At 40.7% G+C, this 23,876-nt stretch overlaps 1 protein-coding gene across 1 annotated transcript; it reads left to right on the plus strand.

The window, feature by feature from the left end:
- The first annotated feature begins 7,296 nt into the window (after nucleotides 1–7,296).
- dusp14 (dual specificity phosphatase 14) lies at nucleotides 7,297–17,893 on the plus strand. Its single transcript, XM_026193416.1, has 2 exons — nucleotides 7,297–7,605; nucleotides 15,284–17,893. The coding sequence occupies exon 2, from the start codon at nucleotides 15,389–15,391 to the stop codon at nucleotides 16,022–16,024; it is 636 nt and encodes a 211-aa protein (XP_026049201.1). The 5' UTR covers nucleotides 7,297–7,605; nucleotides 15,284–15,388; the 3' UTR covers nucleotides 16,025–17,893.
- Nucleotides 17,894–23,876: the final 5,983 nt, after the last annotated feature.

The following is a 23,876-nucleotide window of genomic DNA, read 5'->3' on the forward strand; positions in this document are numbered from 1 at the left end:
AATTGAAATTAATGCGAGTTGGCTGTGCTTACAAATATATGCAAAATTAGCGCATCATAAAAATTACATTGAAAAGTTAGCAGAAACCTTTGTCACTTATTTTGATTGCCCAACACTTTAATTCATTTTCAGAGTGTCAAATACTACAGTCATGTGAAAACAAAGGTTTTTGCAGTTTTCCATTGCGTCAGTTCATTGAGGTTTGTGGTTTGGTCATTTATGTTCTCTTAAGGTCCCACCAAAGCATTTCAATCAGGCTGAGGTCTGGACTGTCTGTTCTAGAATACTTTGGTATACAAAGAAGTTCATGGTCGACTCAATGACCGCAAGGTTCCCAGGTCCCTTGGCTGCAAAACAAACACCCGAATCATCAACCCTGCACCACGGGGCTGACAGTGTGAGGTACTTGTGCTGATATTCTGTGTTTGGTTCTGACATTGTGGCCAAACATCTCCACTTTGGTCTCGTCTTTCCAAAGGAGGGTGTTCCAGAAGTCCTGTGGCTTGTTCAGATGCAATTTTGTTGCCATGTTTTTCTTAGAGAGAAGAGGCAATCCTTCCAAACAAGCCATATTTGTTTTTTGTTTTTTCATAGATAGAAACCTGTGTTGAACATATTGAGTACTCCAGGATCAGTCAGTCCAGTGTGAGTGAGTGTATGTGTGTGTCAGTGATGAGGGGACTTATTGAGAATTCAGCAGCTTGATGGCTGGGGGAAAGAAGCTGATGCAGAATCTAGCCGCTCTGCTGCAGATGCTGCAAATGTTGCAAATGGGTGGGGAGAGGTGAGCTCTCCTCAATCAGCACAAAAACTAATTTCTGCTCCAATTTGAAATGACCAGGCTGTTATCTGTCCACTCAGGAACTTTGTGCTGCTGACCACCAAGTGTGACTCTGCTGCATCCTACTGATTTTTGTTTTTCAACATTTTGAGTCAAGTTTTTAGTGTTGCACTCGTCCACCAGCTGGCTCACTTCCTCTGCATGGGCCTAGCTGTCATTATCTCACATGAGGCCTCATGTGTTGTAAACAGTGTGTTGTAAACAATACTGTTGTAAACAGTAGCAGGCCTCAGGGTTATTAGTGGTTGATCTGGCACAGCAGTCGTGGGTCGTCAGAGTGGACAGCAGTGGGATCAGGACGCGGCCCTGATGGCAGCTCAGGGAGATGATGCTAGAGGCATTTTTTACCTGCCCAAACAAACTGGGCTCTGGTGAGGCAGTCTAACAGCCAGTTACACAGGTAAACCCTTTTATGCAAGTGTTGTGGAATGATGGTGTTAACTGCTAAACTGATATCCATGAACAGCATTTGCATGTATTTTATTCTCCTCTAGATGTGCCTGGCTTAGAAGCAGCACAGAGGGCATGGTGTCTTCTATGCAGTGATATGGGCAGTAAACAAACCAGAATGGGTTGAATGCAGGAGGTAGTCAGAAACAATGTGGTCCTTTACCAGCCTCTCAAAGCACTTCTTCATTATGTGGATGAGTGCTACAGGGCAGTAATCATTAAGATGAGTGACTGTGGGTATTTTTGGGTACTGGAATGATGGCAGCAATCCTGAAACAAGATGCTATGACAGCCTTGTTCAGTGACATGTTGAAGATTTCTGTGGGAACCAGAGCTAATTAGTTGGCATACTCCTTGAGGGCCCATCCTGGTATGTTTTCAGGGTCCAATGCTTCCTTTATGTTCCCTTTTTCTCAAGGTCTTCCAGACATGAGCTGTTTCAAGACTAAACGCCTGCACATCAGGGTGTGCAGGCAGGTGTTACAGGTGTTGTTAAGCACTTTGAACTTCCCAAAATGTTTGTTTAGGTTGATTAAAAAAGATTATACTGTTCTCACAGGGTGAGTGAGTAGGGTTAGAGTCCATAATGGCTTTGATATCCTGCCACATTCACCTGGTACTTACAGGGTCATTGGAGAAGTTTCTGTATTCTTGTACCGTGGTTTTGCTTGGCTGCTTTTATGGAATGATTCATGTTGACTTGTTGCTGTTCTGAGTGCCACAATGTCATCTGATTTAAACACATCATTATGTGCTTTGAGCATCGCATGTATCTCTTTACTCATTCACAGTTTATTGTTGTCCAGTATGTGATGATGTTTCTGGTGACAGAGACATCTTCCATGCACTTCTGACTATATGCAGACACAGACTTGGCATGCTCATTCACATTTGCATGTTGATTGTCAGTTGCAGCTGCCAGGAACATGTCCCAGTAAGCATATTCAAAGCAGAGCAGTCCTGTAATGCTTTCAATGCTCCTGCAGGCCAGATTCTCACTTGCTTCATGGTGGGTTTTTCTCTGATTAGCAAGGGCTTGTATGTAGGAATCAGTATCACACAAAGAACCGAGGTGAGGAAGGGGTGCTGCCTTAAATGTTTCCTTTATGTTTGAATAGACTAAGTCCAGTGTGTTCTTTTCACTAGTTGCAAAATCTACATGATGGAAATGAGGGAGAACTGTTCTCATGCAAGCCTGATTAAAGTCTCCTGTTACAATGAAAACACCATCTGGATAAGTATTTGCAAGTCATTGATGGCAGTAGAGGGGCAGGGCTTCCTTGATATTTTCACTGCAGGGAATGTGCACAGCTGTGATGATAATAACAGTACATTCAGTGGTCAGGTAGAAGAGCCTAGCTTTTACAAAAAACGCTGTGTGTGAAGAGCTGTGACTTGAGATGACTTCAGTATTTTTGCACAAGCTCTTTTAAGTTTAAATGCACACACGACGACTACAGGTAATAAGAGCACAGCTTCAGAATATTATTGCAACACTTGGAATGGATGGATTTAGCCATGTCTTAGCTTCTGGTAGTCCAGTTTGTTCTCCAAGAAGCGCAGATGTTAACAAGGAGGACATAAGGTCTTGGGGCCTTGCGTGCATCCTGCATGGGCGATCTCCCCCTCTTCCATCAACTGCAATGCTTTCTATTTTTCTATTGCACCACCTTCTTCTACTCCACTAGCAGACAGTGCTGGTAGGAGACTTTACTGCTTGATGTACCAATCATAGCTCATGCAGCTTGTGTAGCCAGCTACGCAGACCTTACAGAGTGCTTGCATGTATAGTTCCTAAACTGTTGGTTTCACAAAGTGCTACCAATGACTGACAGTTGTATATTAGTTTGGCTTTACCATCCAGCAGATTCACAGCCAAACGATCCAGTTTAAGGGCATTTGAGACATTAAATGTCTTTTACTATCAGGAGCCAGTGCAGCTGCAGCCAAATAAGGTGCCACCATCTGGCATCAAGTTAACTCTAACATTTAACATGCTAACTGAAGCCTGTAGAGTCTGAGATGTAGCTCTTGGGTATTTCTATGAACATTGCACGGTCTCACTTTGGGGTGAATTTTTTACAACAAGTAAGTTGCATTAATTTATTATAGTTAGCCAAAAAAAATGAGCTTTGTGTTTTAGATTAAATATACCTAGTATATCTTAGTTTAGCTGACCAGAAATTCTTAAGGTGCTCCAATCAGTGTTTAGCTACAGGAACACTGTTTTAATATGTTAACAAACAATCCTGGTCTCATTCAAGGTGGCCAAAAGTTAGTCTGGGAGGGTGTGACTCCTGTAGATGAAACAGAAGTCTGTAGATAACCTCTACTTTCTTGAGCTATGACCTACATATAAAGTTAAGTATACAGTTTAAGGCATCGGTTCAATATGCTGACTTTGTAAATTACTGTCTGCATTTAGAATAAACTCCATTAAAAAACAATAAAACACACAGGCTGTGTCTATGCTCTGAATGGCTATGATTCACCTTTTGCTTGAGGCGTCCTTTTTGGAAAAAAAAAAAGATGTCGATGGTCATAATGGAAAACACGACTTCAGCAAGTACAGCTCTTGGATTCCTGAGTGCTGCTCTTCATACATTCATTAACTTGTTTATTTTCTGTTTTACACTTCACGGGCGCAGCATTCATGCTGGTATCATTACTAAAGTGTATTGGTGATGAATCATTCTCTTAAATTAATCAGTAACAGCCTAATGTTGCAGATAGAAAAAAACAGTAAATTGTCAGTGTTTTAGAGACCCAAACACAATTTCACAAACCAAATTTTCAAGGGGAGCTTACAACTTTTTTAAAGAACAGTTCACATCCTGGTTTTAAATGTTACACCAAATATACTGATATATAAGCCTAAAAGGATTTTATACAAAATATAAACTACCACAACCTCAAATAACCAGATGGATGCGTGGACAGAAGAAATATGGTTATAAGTAGAATAAATGAGTTTGGCTGGTGGGTGTCAGTTTGGTGTGACTGTGTCTGTAGTCTTCATTAAGTCCTGTTTGTATTCATGTAAAGAAGCAAAACGAGTTTCATTCTGACTTTAGTGATTCCATTAACAGGTTTGTTTGTTCCATAGCTGTAGCTCACAGTTTTCAGGGAGGTGCTTGATCCTCCCACAGCTTCTGTATGAGGAGTGATTGATGCCAGGGACACAGTAGCATACGAGGCACACCTGCCTCTGATTGTTGATTCTCACCTCACCATGCTTCTACATCATATTCAGTGCTTTTTAGTAATAAATAGTCTTGACTTTTTGTTAATTAAATCAAGCATAGCAATAACCTTGTGGGAAACGTTCTTGGGATTATAGAATTAAAACACTGATAAATTATTTCTTTCTTTCCACTCATTGTCAGCCTACATTAGCTGTGATAGATTTCAAACTAAATGGTGGTCAGAGCATGGCTGAACTAAGGTCAGTAGGCTTGATTAAGGGGTTACCACACAGAACTGCAGCTGAAATAACAGTAAATATTTCAGGTATACAGTCTGTTCTAGATTGCAAAACAACAAAGCCTACTTTATAATCACATGTCACATGCCAACTGTGAAATCACACAGCCTCATCATCTTTTACCTGGACTTAAAGGTGTGCCAGATTTAGTGCAGTCTTCTCCTGAGCAATAGGCATGGCCACCTCCTCATCAGCGCTGGTATAGGATTTGAAGAAGTTTGACAGTTTCCTCCAGGAAGTCGTATCTTTTCAAGCTGCAGCATCTTCCTCTTTATATCCAGGGAACCTCTCCTGTACAGCTATAAGCTTGAAATGGCAGTAAAGCCAGATATGACTGTACGCTCACATCCCCGCCAACTGCATCATACTCACCAGTCTGGAAAAAACAGAATGGTTCAAAATGACACTAAAGTGCAGTTGTAACATCACTTTTGACACACATTGCTGTTTATGAGGGCGACGTGAGCAAAAAACAGGTGTTAGCTAGCCCTGGAGTTTGGAAAGTTGCATTCAGGTAAAAACACATTTGTACTGCACATGCTAAATACCTAAACACATAAAGTGTGTATTTTTTAATATTTGTTATTGTATTGAATGAAAGCACATCTAACAGCAACAGCCCCACAGCCTTGAGACAGCATTAAACCTGTAGAAAGATAAAACCAGTAGACGTAAATACAAACTAATTATTCCCAATTCAGAAATGCCAGTACAGGTCTCCAGGACCTCTCAATTATATTCAGTCTGTTCTCACTGAGATGTCTCTGTAGATACTTGTTCAAAGCTCAAATGTGGGTAGAAAGTTCTTTTTCCACCGCTGTAGTATGAACTTTTCAATCACCTGATGATGAATGATTTCCACTAATTGGAGCATCTATGTATTTATCGGGAGCTTTAATGTGTCATTTGAATATGTTCATGTAAACAGGTTTTTCCTGACTGACCCAGCAATTGTTTTTGTTGCTGCTGATTGATTCTTTGTGTTTGTTTGTTTTGGTGATAATATACAATAATAAGGCTCATACAAACTTTTATTTTTCATAAAAACACACATTAGAAAATCTACCTCCAGTAGAAAAGCTTGGTGTTGTCAGTGTTGCTCATTCATTTCGGAAATGAATGCAAACTGTAAAGTAGCTTGGCCGCAGTGCTGGCACGTCAGTGCATCGAAAAGCCACAAGTTTCTACAACAGTCGCATACATGCGAGAATATGACCACCGCAGTCTCTCTAGTTTCAAGAATCACAGACAGAGACAAGCACGGCCAGCACAGACTCAAATCTGATCACCCATCTGGCCATCCTACATATCCAGTGATGTTGGGGGCTACATACATAGTGATGAACTAGAGTTAAATGCAGTATTTATTATGTTCTAGCTGAACTTTTTCTTTACCGCTTTTTCCACAAGGACTAATTTTGCCATCACAACCACCCGCTCAAATTATAATTGTCTTAATAATTGTAACGGCAAGAAGAAAGAATAAATTCAGCACCTGCCCACAAAAGTCATAATTTGAGGGTTACATTAAAAAAGGATTGTGTATGTGTCTTGTGTAGGTACTTCTAGGTGTCAGTCATGCCTCTGTAAACAAATTACTGTGATTTAGCTCACAGAGTTTCAGTGCTGATGTCCACCCTGCATACAGAGTGGAGAGATACTCTTGATGTGATAGAGAACGGAAGCGTCACACGAGCCTTCGGTTCAGTCAAGGTCTGTGGGCTAAGGTGGAAACCACAGGCATTATGGTTGGTAACCTGCTGTTAGCTCTAACCAGGTAGTTTCTGTTAATTTATTTCATAGTGTCTGTTTTAACTTTTGCATTGTTATGCAAAAATAATATATACGCCTATGTTAAATTTTGTGACTGTTCTGCCCTTTTGTGCGTTTCAAAAACAATTACATGAACTGTCTGTTGGTTTGTTTCATTTCTTTCCAGCACTCTAGTAAACCATGATAATAGTTGTGTTTGATGCATAATGCACAAATGATCAAGCCTGGTCATATTAGCTTTGCTTCTGTGGGTAGTTGGGGATGGGTTTGTGTGGGGGTGAGGGTCCCCAAATAAAATTCTGCTTAAAAGACCCATAAAATTTTGGGCCAACTCTGGTGGTGATGAATGCTGAGTGGATGGGCACCTGTTTTTGCCTAGAACCCCAATAAACTCTAGAATCACCAGTGTAAAGAACCGTCATGCACTTGACCCTCTGACAGTCCCACAGCTGTGGGGGGTGTTTCACAGTCTGTGATCAGTCTCACTGCCTCTGGTTCCGATCCCAGCTTTTCATCCCTAAAAATCGATCACACATCGTGAAGGTACTTTTACAGATCGCTCACCTTAGTTTATAAAATTCCTGTAAAACTAGTGCAGTAAATCGGTTTATGTGCACTTAGTCTTGTTCAGACGGTGAATCTGGAGCTTGAGGCTCATTCATAGTTCGGCCACAGCCCTGTAGATTTCAGACTGGCTGAATCTCCCAATAGAAAAGCCTGGAATCATCTCAGTAAGCCAACATGCTCCTCCTGCCTCCCCCTCCTCCCCCTCTGTGTGGCACTGATCACCCCTTATACTGGAGGCAGCGCTGCCCTCTGCACGCCGCACAACCAGGCGGATGTACCGATGGCTCGTACTGTATTTCTGGTGACTTTCACGTGATGTTATTGTGTGTTGCGGGCTGTTTGCCAACCTCTCGCCTTCTACCCGGCCGTGTGCATGAGCGGACTGGCAGGAGGTAGATGTGTGACAGCAGCAGATCCGTGCGCGCCGGTTTGGTGCAGGCGGCGAAGGCGCTCTGAAAACCTCCATCTCTGCCTGAGAGAGAGTCGACTGGTAAGTTGAGTTTTCCATCTGACGTTGAGCCAGTTTATCGGCATTATGAGGACCTCATATAAGATGCCTACTTATAAAGCCTTGACTTATTTTTTTTTTTTTAAAAATGGGTTTTCCGGGCAGGTTTATGTCCAGCTTTTTAGTTTTGTGATGTAAGCTGAGTGAAACTGGAGAAGCGAGCGCGCCTGCCAGGAAAGCAAACGTGTCGCTGACACTTCCATCAGGCATTTTCTACTTACTAATATTCTCTATTTCCGACAGCCCAACTTGTCACAACGCAAGCACATCTCCGCGTCACGCGCACGCGAACGGGCATAGGAACGTGCGCAGAGGAGCGGTCCTCATTCACGGCTCGTTCTTGAATTATTAAACTTGAGGAGTCATTCACTTCAAACTCCACATTCTAGACTCGTACTGGTTGCTGAAAACGAAAAATAACGAGACATGGCTAATTATAAAAGTTTAAAGTAGTAATCTATCTGCTTGTCATGTTCCCTACTGGTAAAAATGTGTGTAAAATGTCGTAAAATACTGAATAAAAGCTTCTAAAAATTTTTTTAAAGAAATCTGAAAATTTAATGATTTCTAGTTTACTATCAAAGGTGATAAGGAAAAGCAAGAACAATTCACATTTTAAAAAAGCTGAAATTAGTACATTTTTGATATATTTTAAAACAAATAGGAAGAGTTGCTGGTTAATTTTGGCAGTGTTTGACATTCCCAGCTTGTGGAATCAATCAAGGATAATAAAAGGTTAAGTCTGTGTCAGTCTGTCATTTTTTTCCCATTGTGTAGAAGTAGAGTCCATTTATCTGTCTCATGTGTCTGCTACGGTGAGTAATCTCTAAAAGCGACACTAAGTGTTTCATTTAAAGACAAATTTGTGGAAAACATCTCAAAGGAAAGGGAGGAGGCATCCTGTCTCTTACTACATGACATGTGACCATCTGTGGCCATCAGTGATTTTCCCCTTGGTGCGACATATTGAGGTGTGACATTGTGGATCTGGGTGGTGCTGCTGCAGCAGGAAGGTGCCAGAGCCGAACTCTCATGTGGCATTTGTCCCTCTGTTTCGAAACTTTCCCTCCTCTGAACCAACAGCAGCTACTGTGTGCATTGTTTGTGCTGGAATCCAGCTGCATTGGAGACATTTGAGAGGCCATGCCCTTCCTTGCTTGCCCAAAAAGACCGTCCCTGTCATTGCTGCTCATTCTCCCCAGATCATTATTGAGTCTGTGCCGAGACACTTTCAGACATCACTCAACCTGAGCAGACTGCCTCTTTTATTGAGAAACTGCAGCCGTCTCCGGCTATTTCAGTTATCTCGTTTCGGTCAGGAAGTTCAGTTCTATCAAGGTTTCACTCGTTAGTGTCGTGAGGACGAGGTTGCCAGCGGGACCGCCACTCTAATTTTCCTGCAGGTGGGTCACGTTTCCAATTTGTGTTAGCGAAGGTGGAACCGGACCCCTGAGGAATCTCCCCAGCGAGAGAGCAGCGTCACAAGATTTGTGAGGTGGCACCAACTGTTGACAGATTCATCTGAGTGATTGAGAGAGGGGATGTTTCTGAAACATAAAGGAGATCAGAAGAAGAAAACTCGAAATTTAGGTGATTTGAGGGAAATGTCTCATTGGGATTTCTCAGAAAGATTTTTTTTTCACAAATCAGTTTTAAGAATTTAATGGTCTAAAACACAACCATAAAAGACACCGTCGAAATAGTTGTAGCCTAATGAGAAATTAAAAATGTGATTGCCTCCAATGTGGATTTATTATTTTTGTTAATAGGTTTAGAATAATTGGCTTGGAGAATTGACTATTATAGTAATGAGGCTATAATAATGAAAATGTATATAATAAAACAACTTCAATTTGGTCTTTTGTAAAGTTCAGCACTAATTTGTAGTAGAGTAAAAGTTGGAATGCTGTCCTTTAAATCCTCAGAGTAAATTTGACTGACAGTGAGCTGCAGCATTTCCAACGTACAGTAGAGTTTTCAGTGACGACAGCCTGTGCATAATTCTCCCTCCTCCGCTTCTGCCCTGCCAGGGGTATAAATAACCATGTGGATGAAGCAAATCTCAGCACAGCCCAGCGCTGTGGTTCATCAGCACTTTGGAGAGGGCCTGGGCTTATTTGGTTTTCTTATTTTCTTCTTTTCCCCATTGATGTGGCTACCGCTGTTGCACTGTTGGTTACTTGGTTGCCCAGCAACTCAGTTTGTGTTATCTCTGTCTGTGAATTATTGCATCAGCTGTGCAATACATAGAGACTCACGACAAGGCATCTGCTCGCAGGTCAGGCTTAGCTTTTGTTATTTTAGAAAGATGTCACTGGAGATGTTACACTCAGACTGATGTGGGTGAGATTAGGGACTGGGATAACTTTAATAGTGGAGAATCATCTGATTTTTATTTTGAAAGTTCATCTATTCAACCCTTCCTGTTTCATCTTTCTCTAAGCAGTTTTTTTCCCTATCAGCTTCATCGCAAATGAGTCTCTTGTCCCACATTTGGTGTAAGGTGTGGGACTTGAACTGGTGGAGAACCCCTTCATGTGCTTTACAGAGAAGAATTTATTTCAGTTCAGGTTTATTTATATAGTGCCAATTCACAATAACAGTTGCCTCAAGGCATTTTATACTGTAAGTTAAAGATCCGACAATAATACTATGAGCTAGCAATCTGCGAGGGTGTGAAGGAAAAACTCCCTTTTAGCAGAAAGAACCCAGAGGAACCAGACTCAGGGAGGTGCAGCCATCCACTGCGACTAGTTGCAGGTCGAGGCAAAAAGAGGAAAGAGAAAAGAAAAAGACTATAGGGAAATGGGGAAAACACACAATAAGGAAGAAAAGGCAAAAAATTTATGACATGTTTCAATGGTATATAAACAGGTAGAGCACAAATAGAAGTGATTGAAGAAGAAGTACTTAGTGCATGAAGTCCCACAGGAATTTGAGCCTATGACAGCATAACTAAGGGAGGGTTCACAGTCACCTGATCCAGCCCTATTAGTTTTAAGCTTAATTTTCAAAGTAGAGAGGGTGTCTGTCTCCCAAACTGAGAGCTGGTTCCACAGGAGAGAGGTGTAATAGCTGAAGGCTCTGCCTCCCATTCAACTTTTAGAAACTCTTCGAACCACAAGTAAGCCAGCAATGCATTGTTAGGATAGCCTTGTACTATGAGGTCTTTTAAGATACGACAGAGCCTGATGGTTCAAGACTTTGTATGTGAGGGGAAGGCAGTTCGTCTTGTAACCGGAAGGTTGCCGGTTCGAGCCCCGGCTCGGACAGTCTCGGTTGTTGTGTCCTTGGGCAAGACACTTCACCCGTTTGCCTACTGGTGGTGGCCAGAGGGGCCGACGGCGCTTCTGTCAGTCTGCCCCAGGGCAGCTGTGGCTACAACTGTAGCTTGCCTCCACCAGTGTGTGAATGTGAGAGTGAATGAATAGTGGAATTGTAAAGCGCTTTGAGGGCCCCAAAAAGTGCTATATAAATGCAGTTCATTATTATTATTATTATTATTATTATTATTATTATTATTAAGACCCTGTCCCACTTTCTTTTTTAAGGCCCAGTGTATGCTGATCTGGTATACCTTCAAAAACTTTATAAAAGAATAATTACTAGTTTGTATCCATGTCCTCCAGACTCATATAGTATTTAGTGAATATGGATTAGCTGATCACCAAAGAGTCAGTTCAGTCACGTAGTGGTTAGCTTTAGTCCAGGCTCTTCAGTAATGAAAAGTTTTTGAAATTATGGTGTCAAAGTGATGTTGACCTTTTCACTTTGTGCGTGTCGTCATCTTTATATTTCAGAGTGATTGAGTTTTGGCCAGAAATTTGAATTACAAGGTCACAGTGGCATTTGACTATCAAAATACAATATAGTTCTTTTAGAGTCCAAATGATTTTGCTCAAAATATAAGGTTTAAGAGATATTGAGGTCGTTAGGGTCCATACATACATACATACATACATACATTTTTTTAACGTGGAAATGAGCAGTGATTGTTTGAGTTAGCAGCAACAACAAAACACATCGTCTGTCATTCAGTTCATAGACTGACTACTCCTCACTGATCGTTACACAGGGAGGTGTGCCTGAGTTTGAGCTACAATATCAATCTTTCTGCAAAAATGACAGTAAAGCACTATGAAGAGTCGCTAAAGGTGAAGTGAACTGAACAATGAAGATAACTCATTTGGGAGAGTCTGTTTCAGAAATCTTTATTGTTCTGTGGTTCTGCTGCTTGTGACGTCTCTGAGACCTGTTCAGCTCTAAAATCCTCCTCAGCTAGTTACTTTTTCACATTGTAATATAAAACTTTTGATTTAGGTTTAACATCCATTTTGACTGAAGGACCCACCACTCGTTATTGAATGATTAAAACCACGAAGACCCCATTAACAAATGAAGTGATTGCATGATTAAAATTGACTAAAAAAGTAAATTGTGGCTCATTTTTGGCTGCAGTTGGTCTGTGGTACTTTAACTGATTTTCCTTATTAGTTAATCTTCAATTATTGGTATTTAGAGCTGCCTAGGCTGCCAGCAATTCAAAAACCAAAAATCTATTAATTTACTGTCACATTAGGTGAGGTAAATCACTGCTAGTACTTATTATGCACTTGATGCTCCTGCAGGAAACTTGTTCACACTCTGATGTAGTCTTGTGATTTTGAGACTGCTCTACAGTGAGAAACATATTTGTTGTTTTATCACAAGTGGTGGCGCTGTGGATGAAGGTGCAGCAGGTTTATGGCAACCATTTCACAGCAAAGTCCATGGTGGATGGCAACCAGGAACACAGCTGATAGCATTATTTTGCATTATTTTAGTTTATCCTTTCGTTCCTTTTTTCCTTTTCTTTTTTTTAAAAGGGAAGCAGGCCATGCTGGGATATCAAAGCTGTGAGCAATACAAGGAAAGGCTTTTCTAGCCCTTGGGGAGATTAGCTGCTCCATGACTTACTGATTTTCTATGCAAGCTTTAGGCAATAAAATCATTAACAATCTTGCAGGCAGAGAGAAACTTGTTGGGAAAAATAAAAGATATGACTGATATTATTTATATTATGGGTTTTAAAGTGCTCCTTTTATGTTGATTTACAGCTAAATGCTTTTGTTCTTTGACTTCCAGAGTTGAGTAAAAGTTAAAAAGAATTTAAGGGAACACTTAAATCACACATCAGCTCTTGGATGAATGAACTGTTCCAGTTGAAAATCTTTACTGACATACACTGTGTAATTTGTTGAGAACAAAGTGACATAAAAATGGTGAGCAGACATCAAACTCATTATTCTTCTGTGGGCTGGATTCAAAATCACAGCAGAAATCAAGGTTAGGTTTGTTTGAAGTGTTTTTTATGGTATCCCTTTGTGCACCAACTCAAAACATCCTCTGCCTGAAACAAGTCATTTTAACTGCTTTCCCTTTAACCTCAGTGTAATAGAAACAATAATAATATCAAAACTTATTTCTTAACAAATCATTATTATTTATATGCCTACATTCTCCCTTTCTATTACATTACATTTTCAATCATGTTGTTTTGTAAAATGAAAATCTACTTTTCTTGCAGCCTGCAGCTTTTATGGAAGTATATTCCACATTAGTACTCAACAGTGTATTTACCAACCTTTTGATTATGGTAACGCTTAGTTTTCAATAATTTAAGGTAAAATTTGTGTTGTATTTATATAAAAAACAAAACAAAAAAAACAACCAGTATAAAATCATTGAAACAAACACAAAGCAAGGCAGCCCAGAAATGTCATCGCTACAGTATGTCCTGGGTCTGCCCCAACCTCCTCCCAGTAGGACATGGCTGAAACCCCATAAAAATAACATCTGCCTGATCCACCTCAGGTGGCATCTGCAACACTGCTGGACCAATCTGTCTGTCAATCTCCCGCTCCACCCTCCCCTCACTCGTGAACGAGACCCCAAGTTACTTGAACTTCTTGCTGGCGTGGAGCGGGAACTCTACCCTCTCCTGGCTGAGAACCATGTCTTCAGGTGCTCCTCCCAATCACTTTACCAAGTTCATGCTTTGATGAAGTCAAGAGAATTACCTAATGGAATTTGGAAAAAAAGAAACAAATTGATTGACAAAGTCATAAAATTGGGAACAATTAAAAACAAAACAATAATAATAACATTTGTGAGATATGACAAAATACACCTCTGGGGGTCTACATGGACCCCAGTCAGTAGAATGAGGGTTAAGGCTGTCCTCCTTTAACCTGACTTCCTTGTGATTGGCTGCGTCTTAGAAACGATAGGATTAAACAGCAGATTCCCTGTTCACAGTCAGAGCTGTGTGCATGAGATGACCATGTTAAGAAACATTTTATGAACACTCTCTTTGACATCATACAGAGCCAAGAGTAGGAAAAGAAATGAAGACGAAGATTTTGGCTCACAGGGACGTTACCTGTACATGTGGTGAACTCTTGATTTGAACATGAGCGTCCACTGTTGTAATAACATGACAGAAAATATGGAAAAGCATAGCAGACACTCTTCCTTGCATTAAAATGAAGCATCCGCTCATCAAAGGGGGGGAACGAGGGATTAGGATTTGATTTACCTTGCAACCCTTTTGTGCATTGAAAGCTGCGATCACAATTTAATTGCACCTTCCGCACTCATGCTTTTGATTAGAATTTAATTCACAAGAAGAATCCCAGTCTGCAAGGTGACGGCACACGGCAGTGTTTTTGCCATGCGTCTTGTTAACCAGACCGCACTAGAAATGAAGGAGAAAGACCTGCCAGCCTAGACTGGTGCAGGATGTGTGGATGACGCACGACAAGTGCAACAGTGTGCGAAGCTCAGCCCGGAGCTGTGGGTTCTCCGCTGATGGTCTAAGCATTGCCACAGGTGTTTCCATCAGTTGAGCACATACAGTAGTATATGTCATATTACAGTTTCCATAATATAATTTTCCTTGTATGTGCTGTACTCTCAAAGAGAGTAGAGGTAATTTTCCTTTTAGGAAAAAAAAAGAGAGAAAAGAAAATGAAATTAGGGTGGCAAATCGTGTGTTTAAATGAAGTTTGGTATGATCATACAGTATGTGTGATTAGCTTCCACCCTGCTGTTTGGTGCAGTGGAATAGCCAGAGAGACGAGATGTAATCTGTATGTGGGAGCCGTGGATGGATGAACATGAGATGAGGTGAGTGTTTGCCTGCGGGACGTCTGCGCTCACATGGCAGAGCGAGGCTCGTCTCAGCGTGCGGCCATTCGACCTGAATGTTGAGACACGTACAGTATAGTGACTGGTCTCTGCGGCGCGGCGGATTCTTGAAAACCCCTCTCGTATAATTTTGTGATGTGAAGCCGGGGGGCTGCGGGCTCACAGCTTCGTATTTTTAAATGAGTTCAAACTATTTTGACTCTAACAGCTTTTTTTGTCTGGGTTCTTAAAGTTTGAAGACGCACTCTTACAAAAGCATTTCCTTTTTTTTCCTCTCTCTTTTTATCCAAACCATTTCATGGATTCGCAGCACTCTGCCCTCCAAAAGAAGGATCTTAGTGCCCTTGTTTTGTAGTGTTTTCAAACAGCAGTCACGTTACTCATCCTTGAAGTGTTTTTATGTTTGTCAGCCTGCACTGAAATAGAAAAATGTTTAATTTAGATAAAAGCTAAGTCTGCTTTTGTATTTCAGGAGCTGTCTGGCTGGTGCCGCTGCACTACTATGACTCTGAACTCATGAAGATTTTGTAAAGGAAAAAAGAAAATCCATTCCTGTTAAAGTCCACTTGTTTTCTCAATGGCTTCCCGCAGCCAAGGCTTCTTCCACCATCATCATCACCACCACCATCCCAACTCCATGGTGCCTGCGACGGTACCGAGGCTGCTGCCCGAAAATGGCAGCCTGCTGGGAGGCATCGCACAAATCACCCCCAACCTCTTCCTCAGCAGAGGAAACGTGGCTTCCAACCGCAGCCTGCTGCTGTCTAAAGGCATCACCTGTGTGGTCAATGCCACCATTGAGCTCCCCAACTTTAACTGGCCTCACATGGAATATGTAAAGGTCCCACTGGCAGATATGCCCCACTCCCCCATCTCCTTGTACTTCGACAGCGTGGCCGATAAGATCCACAGTGTGGGACGTAAGCGAGGGGCGGTGTTGGTGCACTGTGCAGCGGGAGTGAGCCGCTCCGCTTCTCTGTGTCTGGCGTATCTCATGAAGTACCACCGTGTGTCTCTGGCCGAGGCCCACGCCTGGGTCAAAGCCCGCCGCCCCGTCATTAGGCCCAACGGTGGCTTCTGGCGCCAGCTAATCGAGTACGAGAGGAAGCTGTTCGGCAGAAACTCTGTTAAGATGGTGCAGACGCCCTACGGGGTCATACCTGATGTTTATGAGAGGGACCGCAGGAGCCTCGCTCCATACTGGGGCCTGTGAGAGAGGCAGTGCCGACTGTTCAGTGGGGGATCGAGGATGAAAGTGAAGCCCTTTTGCCCTTCTGGACTGGAGGTTCCTACCTGCTCTGGACAGAGGAAGAGAAAATGCACAAGTGTGCGTGTGTGTGAAGCTTAATTAATGAGTGATGGTGCTTTTGGACAGAGGGAGTTCAATCAAACCCTGGCCGTTGATGGTGCTGCTGTTGATCCAACCAATTTTCTCCAGTTAAGTCTTTAAGTGGGAGAAAGGGGACTTAAAACCCAGAATCCTTCGGACCAGAGGATTGGATGGGACCACAATGATGTCAGACACCAAAACAAGATAAAACTTTGAGTTGAAGTCAGTGCCGTCCTTCTCTGGGTCTGTCTTTCCAGCTCCAGCGGATGATAGAGGTGTTCAAACAGTGATGTGACTGAAGTTCTGTTCCTGACGTGGTGTCATGTGGTGGTATTGTGCCAGTTTTGCAGTAATCCTTGGTGTGAAGGGCAGCAGCATGCTCTTAATTTATGGTAGCATTAAAGATAAGTGTACAGAAAAAAATATAGGGAAATTATTCTATTGGAATGTAATGATAGTGAGGGGGGAAAAAAGCTTATGATGCATTTTAACTGAATGAGAATCAAAGATGTTATAGCAACCTTTTTTAAGGTGAAATTTGAAAAGATGTAAGCTAGGAATCGAGGTTTAGGGAAAGCTCCTGTGTAACACAGGGTTGACTGTTCCATCCTCTGACCACACTATGTTATTGTAGTGCTATTTGATGCTATATTAAAGAAAATATCTGCTGCCTCAATAGAAGTGGTAGCTCTATGAAGTCTGTTTTCCATCCCACAGTTTTTGCCTTTTATCCAAATTCGGGTAAGGCTGCAAAAAGATCAGCACAGCACAGAAAAGACATTTTATTTTCTGTCTGGAAACTGGTCCACCTCTGTGGTGTAGCGCTCTTTTGAAGATCAGTAGGCTGAAGATCTTTTTTTTTTTTCTTTTTCTTTTTTTTTTTTTTGCTATCATCTGCAGGGTGAAATTTAAACTTTTTTTGCACGCTCTAGCCACACTTCAGAAATACTGGTTGTAGGTCTGAGACATGCTGCAGTAAATCATAATAAAAATACACTTTGGGACAATTATCACATAAAAGATGAATAAATACAAAAATGTCTGCATACTTCAAGTGATATTTTCCTCTTAGAGCCATCAAGTGGACTTTTTGTGTCTGTAGAATGTGTTTCCTTCTCATAAAGCCTGGCTTAAAATCCAGTTTTGTAATATTTAAATCCTACATTCATGTTCACTGTCTCACTATCTAGTCTCTACTGCTTTATTTGGGGTAGTTTTTTTTGCATTTAGTGACATTCTAGTACTATATAATAGTATAATATAGTACTATATTATTCATATAGTGTGACAGAACTATAGATAAACTAAACATAACCCTGGTTGAAAAATTGGTTGTTGAAAAACACAGCTTTCCTCAAGTATAATGAATTTGTATGTATTTATTGAATTTGCTCAGATTAAGCTTCTTCTGGCCAAAGTCCAAGAGTATATCCATCAAAAGAAACACATTATCTCTGTAACCACACAGTGGGACAAAGAGCCCTTGTACCACAGAGTGCAGGTGCTAAAATGGACAATATGTCACCTCACCATTTCTTCCTACAGTACAAAATTGAATCGAAAATATGGCCCTTTAATGGCCCTAAGATCCCTCAGAATCAGCTGTTAAAATGCATTGTTGAACCCCTCTGTGTTGTGTGAAACAGACAATGATGAATCACATGGTTAAGGAGAGGTCATTCCTTTGTGACTACTTTATTTGAAACACCTTTCAGTTATAATAACAGAAAGAAGCTTTTCATGTAACAGAAACAACATTAAGAAAAATTCACTCGATATGCAAGATGCTTCATTGTTTCAGTCGTCAGTCACGCAAACCTAGAGATCAGCCAGCAACCACCTGGCAACCTCCAGTCGCTCGGGGAAAAATGTGTATTCCCCAACCAGTGACTGGCTGCTGAAGGTTGCAAACTCTTGAAAGGTGAAATCAGTCACGGAGACCTCCTTTTGATTGTTTTGGTCTTTGGCAGATAGTTGCCTGTAGATTCCACGCAAGATGCTGTTTTGTCTGCAAGCATTTGTCAGCGACTACAAAAACCTCCTTGTGATTGCTTTGGTTGCAAGCAGATTATCACAGTTGGCTGTCGTTTGCACGCAAACTACTTGCCAAGCGATATTGAAACTGGAAAGAGTGTGATGCAAACCAGAAATGGAGAACTTTTGCTTACAAATTATTATCTTTTTCAAGTTTCAGTACTTTACTGAGAGCAGTTGGCAAGTGTTTGCAGACAAGTCAGCATTTCCCATGCAAACTTCATGTAACCACAGCAACCTCTGCTAGCAACCAAAGCAACTGGAAGATTTTCTGTGCAACAACTTCTCTTTCAGCAACCTCCAGCAGCCACTCACATTTTTCCCTAGTGATCAGTGATTGCCCGATGCTTGCGCTGAAGTGCTTGCCTTTGCTCTGTTCTTGGGCTAACTGTTAGCATAGATGTGGTGAATTTTATGGCATATTTCAACAAGCCACCGGCTTGTGGACATATTTTAAGGCCACTTCTTGGTAACTGTCACTACATCCATATTTCTTTTTAATATAATGAGAAACTCTGTTGCAAACCAAAAAGAAAAGCAAAGAAGCAAAAAAGAAAAAACTGTATTTTTTTTCCTAATAAAAAGCAACATTTGTGTGTGTACTGGAGCAATGATTAATAAATCTATTATTTAAGAAGAAAGCAATTCTTTTGAGACCACAACCATGCAACGGTGCAATAAAATGTCACTTTGTAGTACTACTGTAAGAGACCAGCACTGAGCTGAAAATTTCAAGCCACGGAGATCAGTGCACAGATGCTTTTCTGATATCCCAGGTGTAAAAAGGAATAAAAACACCAGAGGTACGGGATTGTACGAGGATGTTATTTCAAACCCTGAGACAGTGACATTAAAATGTAAAAACATAAAAAGATAATATCACTCTTTGCATTCACCCCTACACCCATTGTTTTGGACTTTTACCAGAATCAGAGTGCACATTTAAAACAAAACTGAAAGCATAAATTTTCTCTTTTCTTTTTCTAACTGTGAATGGAGACATCTCCGGGATTTTTTCACATGAACAGGCAGCAGTCTTTCCTTCTCCAAAGGCCTCTTGATGTTCAATCTGCACAGCCAATTTCCCCAAGAGATGTCTTCAGATGTCAAAAAAGCGTTCTGTCATTCATTTCTTTTTGCTGTGGTTACAGAGCAGCAGGCAGATATTGATGAGCACCATTTGTCTTGTGCCCACACTTCTGAGGGACCTCCAGAGTGGTCCTAACAATGAATTCCATTACCCACAGAGACGCGGCTCGCTACAAAATGCTCAAGTGATGGGCCCAAATTATACAGCGCGGACACCATTTCTGGTGGGAGTGCGTTAAATGTTGCTGGAGGTTGCAAAAAACTCTTTTAGTTATCCCCTTACCCTCCTTCTGGTAGTGTTAACGCGCACACATGCACGTGGGGGGGGGGGGGTTTCAGAGCACAGTCAAGCACTAAAAGTAAACACATCCTTCATCAGCAGCAGGATATTATCGTCTATCATTAAAGCAGTAAGCAAAACCATTTGCATCATCCTGAGTGTCGGAGCAGGCCTGGCTCCAGCCGTGCAGTCCATGCAGAACGAATGGCACTGAGGACATTTCTGGAGATGACATTCAGACATTCAGTCAGCAACTCAACGGAAAGCATCAAATACTGGTGAGCTGCAACACACCGCTGTGTGCTAATATTGTCTTTATGATATTTTAATTTGTTGTTTTATGATGAATTATTTAATGTTCAGTGTACAAAATGTCAAGTTAAAAATGCACAATTTGGCATCTTCAAACTGCCTGCTTTATCCAAATGAGAGAACAAACCCCAAATATGATATTTTTTGACTGTGTTTGCACTGGCTAAAGACAGAGGAAAGTGTTTCATGTGGAAGCTTTTAATGTTCGGTTCATCAATTGTTGCTAGGATGCGGACATGTAGTGACCTGTTAGTTTTAACACCAAGGTTTTGGACAGTATTGGGAAAATTAGCATTTAGCTTAAAGGTGTTTTTTGTAATAAACCTCTGTATAGTTTACTCAAAGGTTTCACCACTAGGGGCAGCATTTTACCCCCTGCTGTGTGCTGCTTTAACTTTGTCTTTTGCAGGCTGCCGTTTTAAAGAAGAATGTGCTCTTAAGTCTCCTTATTAATAAAGACTGCTCCATCATCACTACGCCATCCTATGGTACAAAGTGGTATTTCACAAAGTACAGCCCAGCTCCAGTTCTGCTTTAGTTGCTAACTACTAGTTAGCTGTTTCTGTACTTTTGTTTCATTTTGAAAGATTTATCATTTTAATTTAAATATTTGCAGAACCTGATGCAGATTTAAGTTATTGTAGTTGGAATTTGTAACTTTGACAGAAAATACCATTCAAGTCATCAATGCTGTAATTTCGTCACGCATCGGCGTGCGAATGCTGAACAGTACAGACTCACAGAGCCGCTAGCAGACTGCTGTTTAACAATAAAACTAATGTAGAATTAAAAAGATTGCATCATTGTTTTTAATTTGTACATAAACAAACAAACTAATTAATATTTATGTGGTTTCTACAGTCGGTTAATCATTCAGGGTTGAAGCTGCCACTGTAGATCCTGAGGTCATTCTTGCGTTATTATATCAGAAAATGTTTTTCTTTCCTTTTTTGAAAAGAATAATTATCTTTGTCTATTTTTAGCACCAAATATTATGTTAAATATAAAATAGTGATTGAATATAAACAGAATATATAAGAACTGTGGAACTGAAAATGCAACACAACAGTTAAATTATTATGTTGTTATTGTTATTATTATGTAAAATCGGTAGAAAATACAGTTTTCAGTTTTCATCGTAGGTTTTGTTGCTGCAGTCCTGGTAAATAATGAAATTTTTCAACCACACGTAGCAAATAAAAACATCCACTGTGGCTGCAATGGATTACTGAATCATGGCCTCTTTGGGCTTCAAATTATACAGCCTCTAATGATCCACTATAATCTGCATGAGCTACACAACTACTGCTGTATCACTCGGTTGTAAATCCTGCATTTCCATTTTAATAAGGCCATGCACACAAGCCCATTATTAATATAAACACACTGCCTCAATTTTAGACCTGACATGCTCGTTATAGTAATAATTTGACAACATGATTTAGCCAAACAGCAACATACGCTTCAGCTGTGTGGTGTGAGGCAAAGCCTGCATTTCTTTTAGCTTCACAACAGTTGGAAACATTAGGAGAATGGGCACATAGAGGATGCTGCTTAGATGGAAACCTGTGTAAAAGTCCCAAAGGGCAGATTTAAATGTTGTTAGTGCTTTGTGTTATGGTAATGAAAATTCAGGGTGCAAGCAGTTGTATAGAAAACCATAACTGAGAATAAAAGATGGAGAAAGGGGAGGAAAAACAGCCCCACAGTCTGACTGAGGGTCATCTGAAGCACAGCAGAATTTAGTTTGTCATGAAACAGTCATTGTTCCTCGGCGAGCAGCTGAACGAGCGCGTTGTCTCTGTGGTATAACAGTGACTCATCTGTCGGCTGCCTTTCAAGTCTCAGCTGTCTCAGCTGATTGGACACTGAAGCGAAGGACTGTGAGCCACGAAGCTTGAGTCTGTGCACTGAGCATCAAAGCAGTGGAAATGACTAATATTTGTGTCCAGGTCCTTAATGGGGAAATTGGGTCGTCATAAATTATGTTAAGTGTTGGCTTTTGAACCAAAGATGAGCGTTAAAGGATACTCTCTGTACAGGCGGCTGTGGCTAAGGAGATAGAGTGGGTCGTCAAGCAATCAGGAGTTTGTTGGTTCGATCTGATTGAGTATCTTGGGAAAGGTATTTAATCCCACATTGTTCCCGATGCGTTCACCGGAGTGTGATTGTGTGTGTGACAGATTAAAAAGCTCCTAAAGCCCTGAGTGAATGGATGAATGTGGCTTGTAATGTTTCAAAGCACTTTGAGTGCCAGTGGGAGTGTAAAAGTCCATTTGCCATATTTGTTAATTTTTATTTAATTTTTTTCAACAAATTCAGACCATGGAGTATATTTTGATTTGTCTTGCTGTTAAATACTCGGGAGCTCAGTGTGCATTAATCCAAGGCCAAAAATAGACCTCAGTCTATATTATTTACTTCCATTTGTGTCACATTTGTTAGAAATAACACAGTACCCAGCATTTTAAGGACTTTTTAAAAAATGTAACTTTAAATGTGTCTTTCAAATAATTTCCATGACGTGCTCTTTTCATGAGGTTTTTAGGCTACTTGACCAAAAAAGTGACACTTTAATATCTTCTTGAACCACCTTTAGCTTTGATGATGGCACACATTCACTCATGCAATGAGTTTCGGGCCTGGAAAGTCAGTATTTGGCCACCTTCTTCAACATAGACTGAACTTTCTTAGACCACCTTACCTTTTTACTGTTGGCAGTGTGTTTAGCATTCCTATCATGCTGAAAGATTGAGCTGTTGCCAGTTAGATGGTGGCTTAAATGCAGCTCCAAACCATGACAGAGCCTCCACCGTGTTTTACAAATGGCTGTAGACACTTAACATTGGACCTCTTTGTTCAAGTTGTTGCCATAAAAATAGTATTTTACTTTTTATTTTGCTTGTCACACTATGTTATTGTGGGTATTTTTTGTAGGCTAATGTTAAAAGAAGGGAATAAAGATCTGGTTTTGTGAAAGGCTGCTAGTAACAAAGTGCCTGGAGACCCAATTTAAGCGTTTTCTGTTGTGTGCTTGTCGCCTTTTCTTATGCTTGAATAGGTCATAGGTCAGTTAACACAAAAAAGTATTTGTTTACTGTATTTGTGTTTTATTTAGTATAATCTAGATGTTGATTTGTTAATTGTGTTTTTTTGACAAGGCATGTTATTGAGTCAACTTTGGTAATTTCACAGTTGCGTCTTCAATAATTAATCCAGTCCTAATATTTCTACTGTAGATGAGTAATTAACCAATTAATCACTTTGCAACATTTCAGAAAAACTATGAAAAATCAATATCATGACTCATCTTCCAGTTCTAATTTATCAGGAATAGCATTCCGATTTAAAAAATGTAAGCCTTTGACGGTTTGTACGTTTTGCTTGATGAATGGCTCGAGTCATTTTATTGATAGTTTAAAATTTTTGACTACTTTGAATACATTTTTGCTTGATTAAAAGGAAAGACTTTGCTCAAACATCACCACCACCCCGCAAAAACGCAGGATTAGTGCTCAGTTAATCATCCCGAATGCTGCTAATACATTTAAGCTCTTCCTCTGCTGTCACTGTGATTAAATCTCGTAAACACTGAAACAGCTGCTTTAGAGTCTCAAACATAAATAATTGGAAATGTTGTCAAAATGTAAAGCGGGAAGCAGCTATTTCCACGAGGGTGAAGATGAACTTACAGAAGCAGCTGTTTTTAATCAATAATATGATGGGCCATGGCCACAAAACACCAAAGAGCAGCACTCAGTACAGCACCGTATCAGTTCAATCTCTTGTCTCTGCCAGACTGATCGTTTCAGCACGCCATCTCAGACAATAGGCGTGAAGATGGGCGCAGCAAGGAGAGAGACGAGGCTGCATTTTGATTTACGCGGCCTCGCTCGGTAATTGATTTCAGTGTTTGTAATTTTAGTAATCCTGGTGTTCACGGTGAGAGGAGAGGAATTCATTTTCTGCAGGAAATAAATTAGGGAATGGCGAGAGATAAAAATGGATGTTGGAGAACAC

Source organism: Astatotilapia calliptera, chromosome 14 (genome assembly GCF_900246225.1).
Source record: "Astatotilapia calliptera chromosome 14, fAstCal1.2, whole genome shotgun sequence".
Classification (NCBI taxonomy): Eukaryota; Metazoa; Chordata; class Actinopteri; order Cichliformes; family Cichlidae; genus Astatotilapia; species Astatotilapia calliptera.

Bases quoted from the DNA above. Each gene is read 5' to 3' on its own strand.
- dusp14 (XM_026193416.1), top strand. From the start codon at position 15,389: ATGGCTTCCCGCAGCCAAGGCTTCTTCCACCATCATCATCACCACCAC.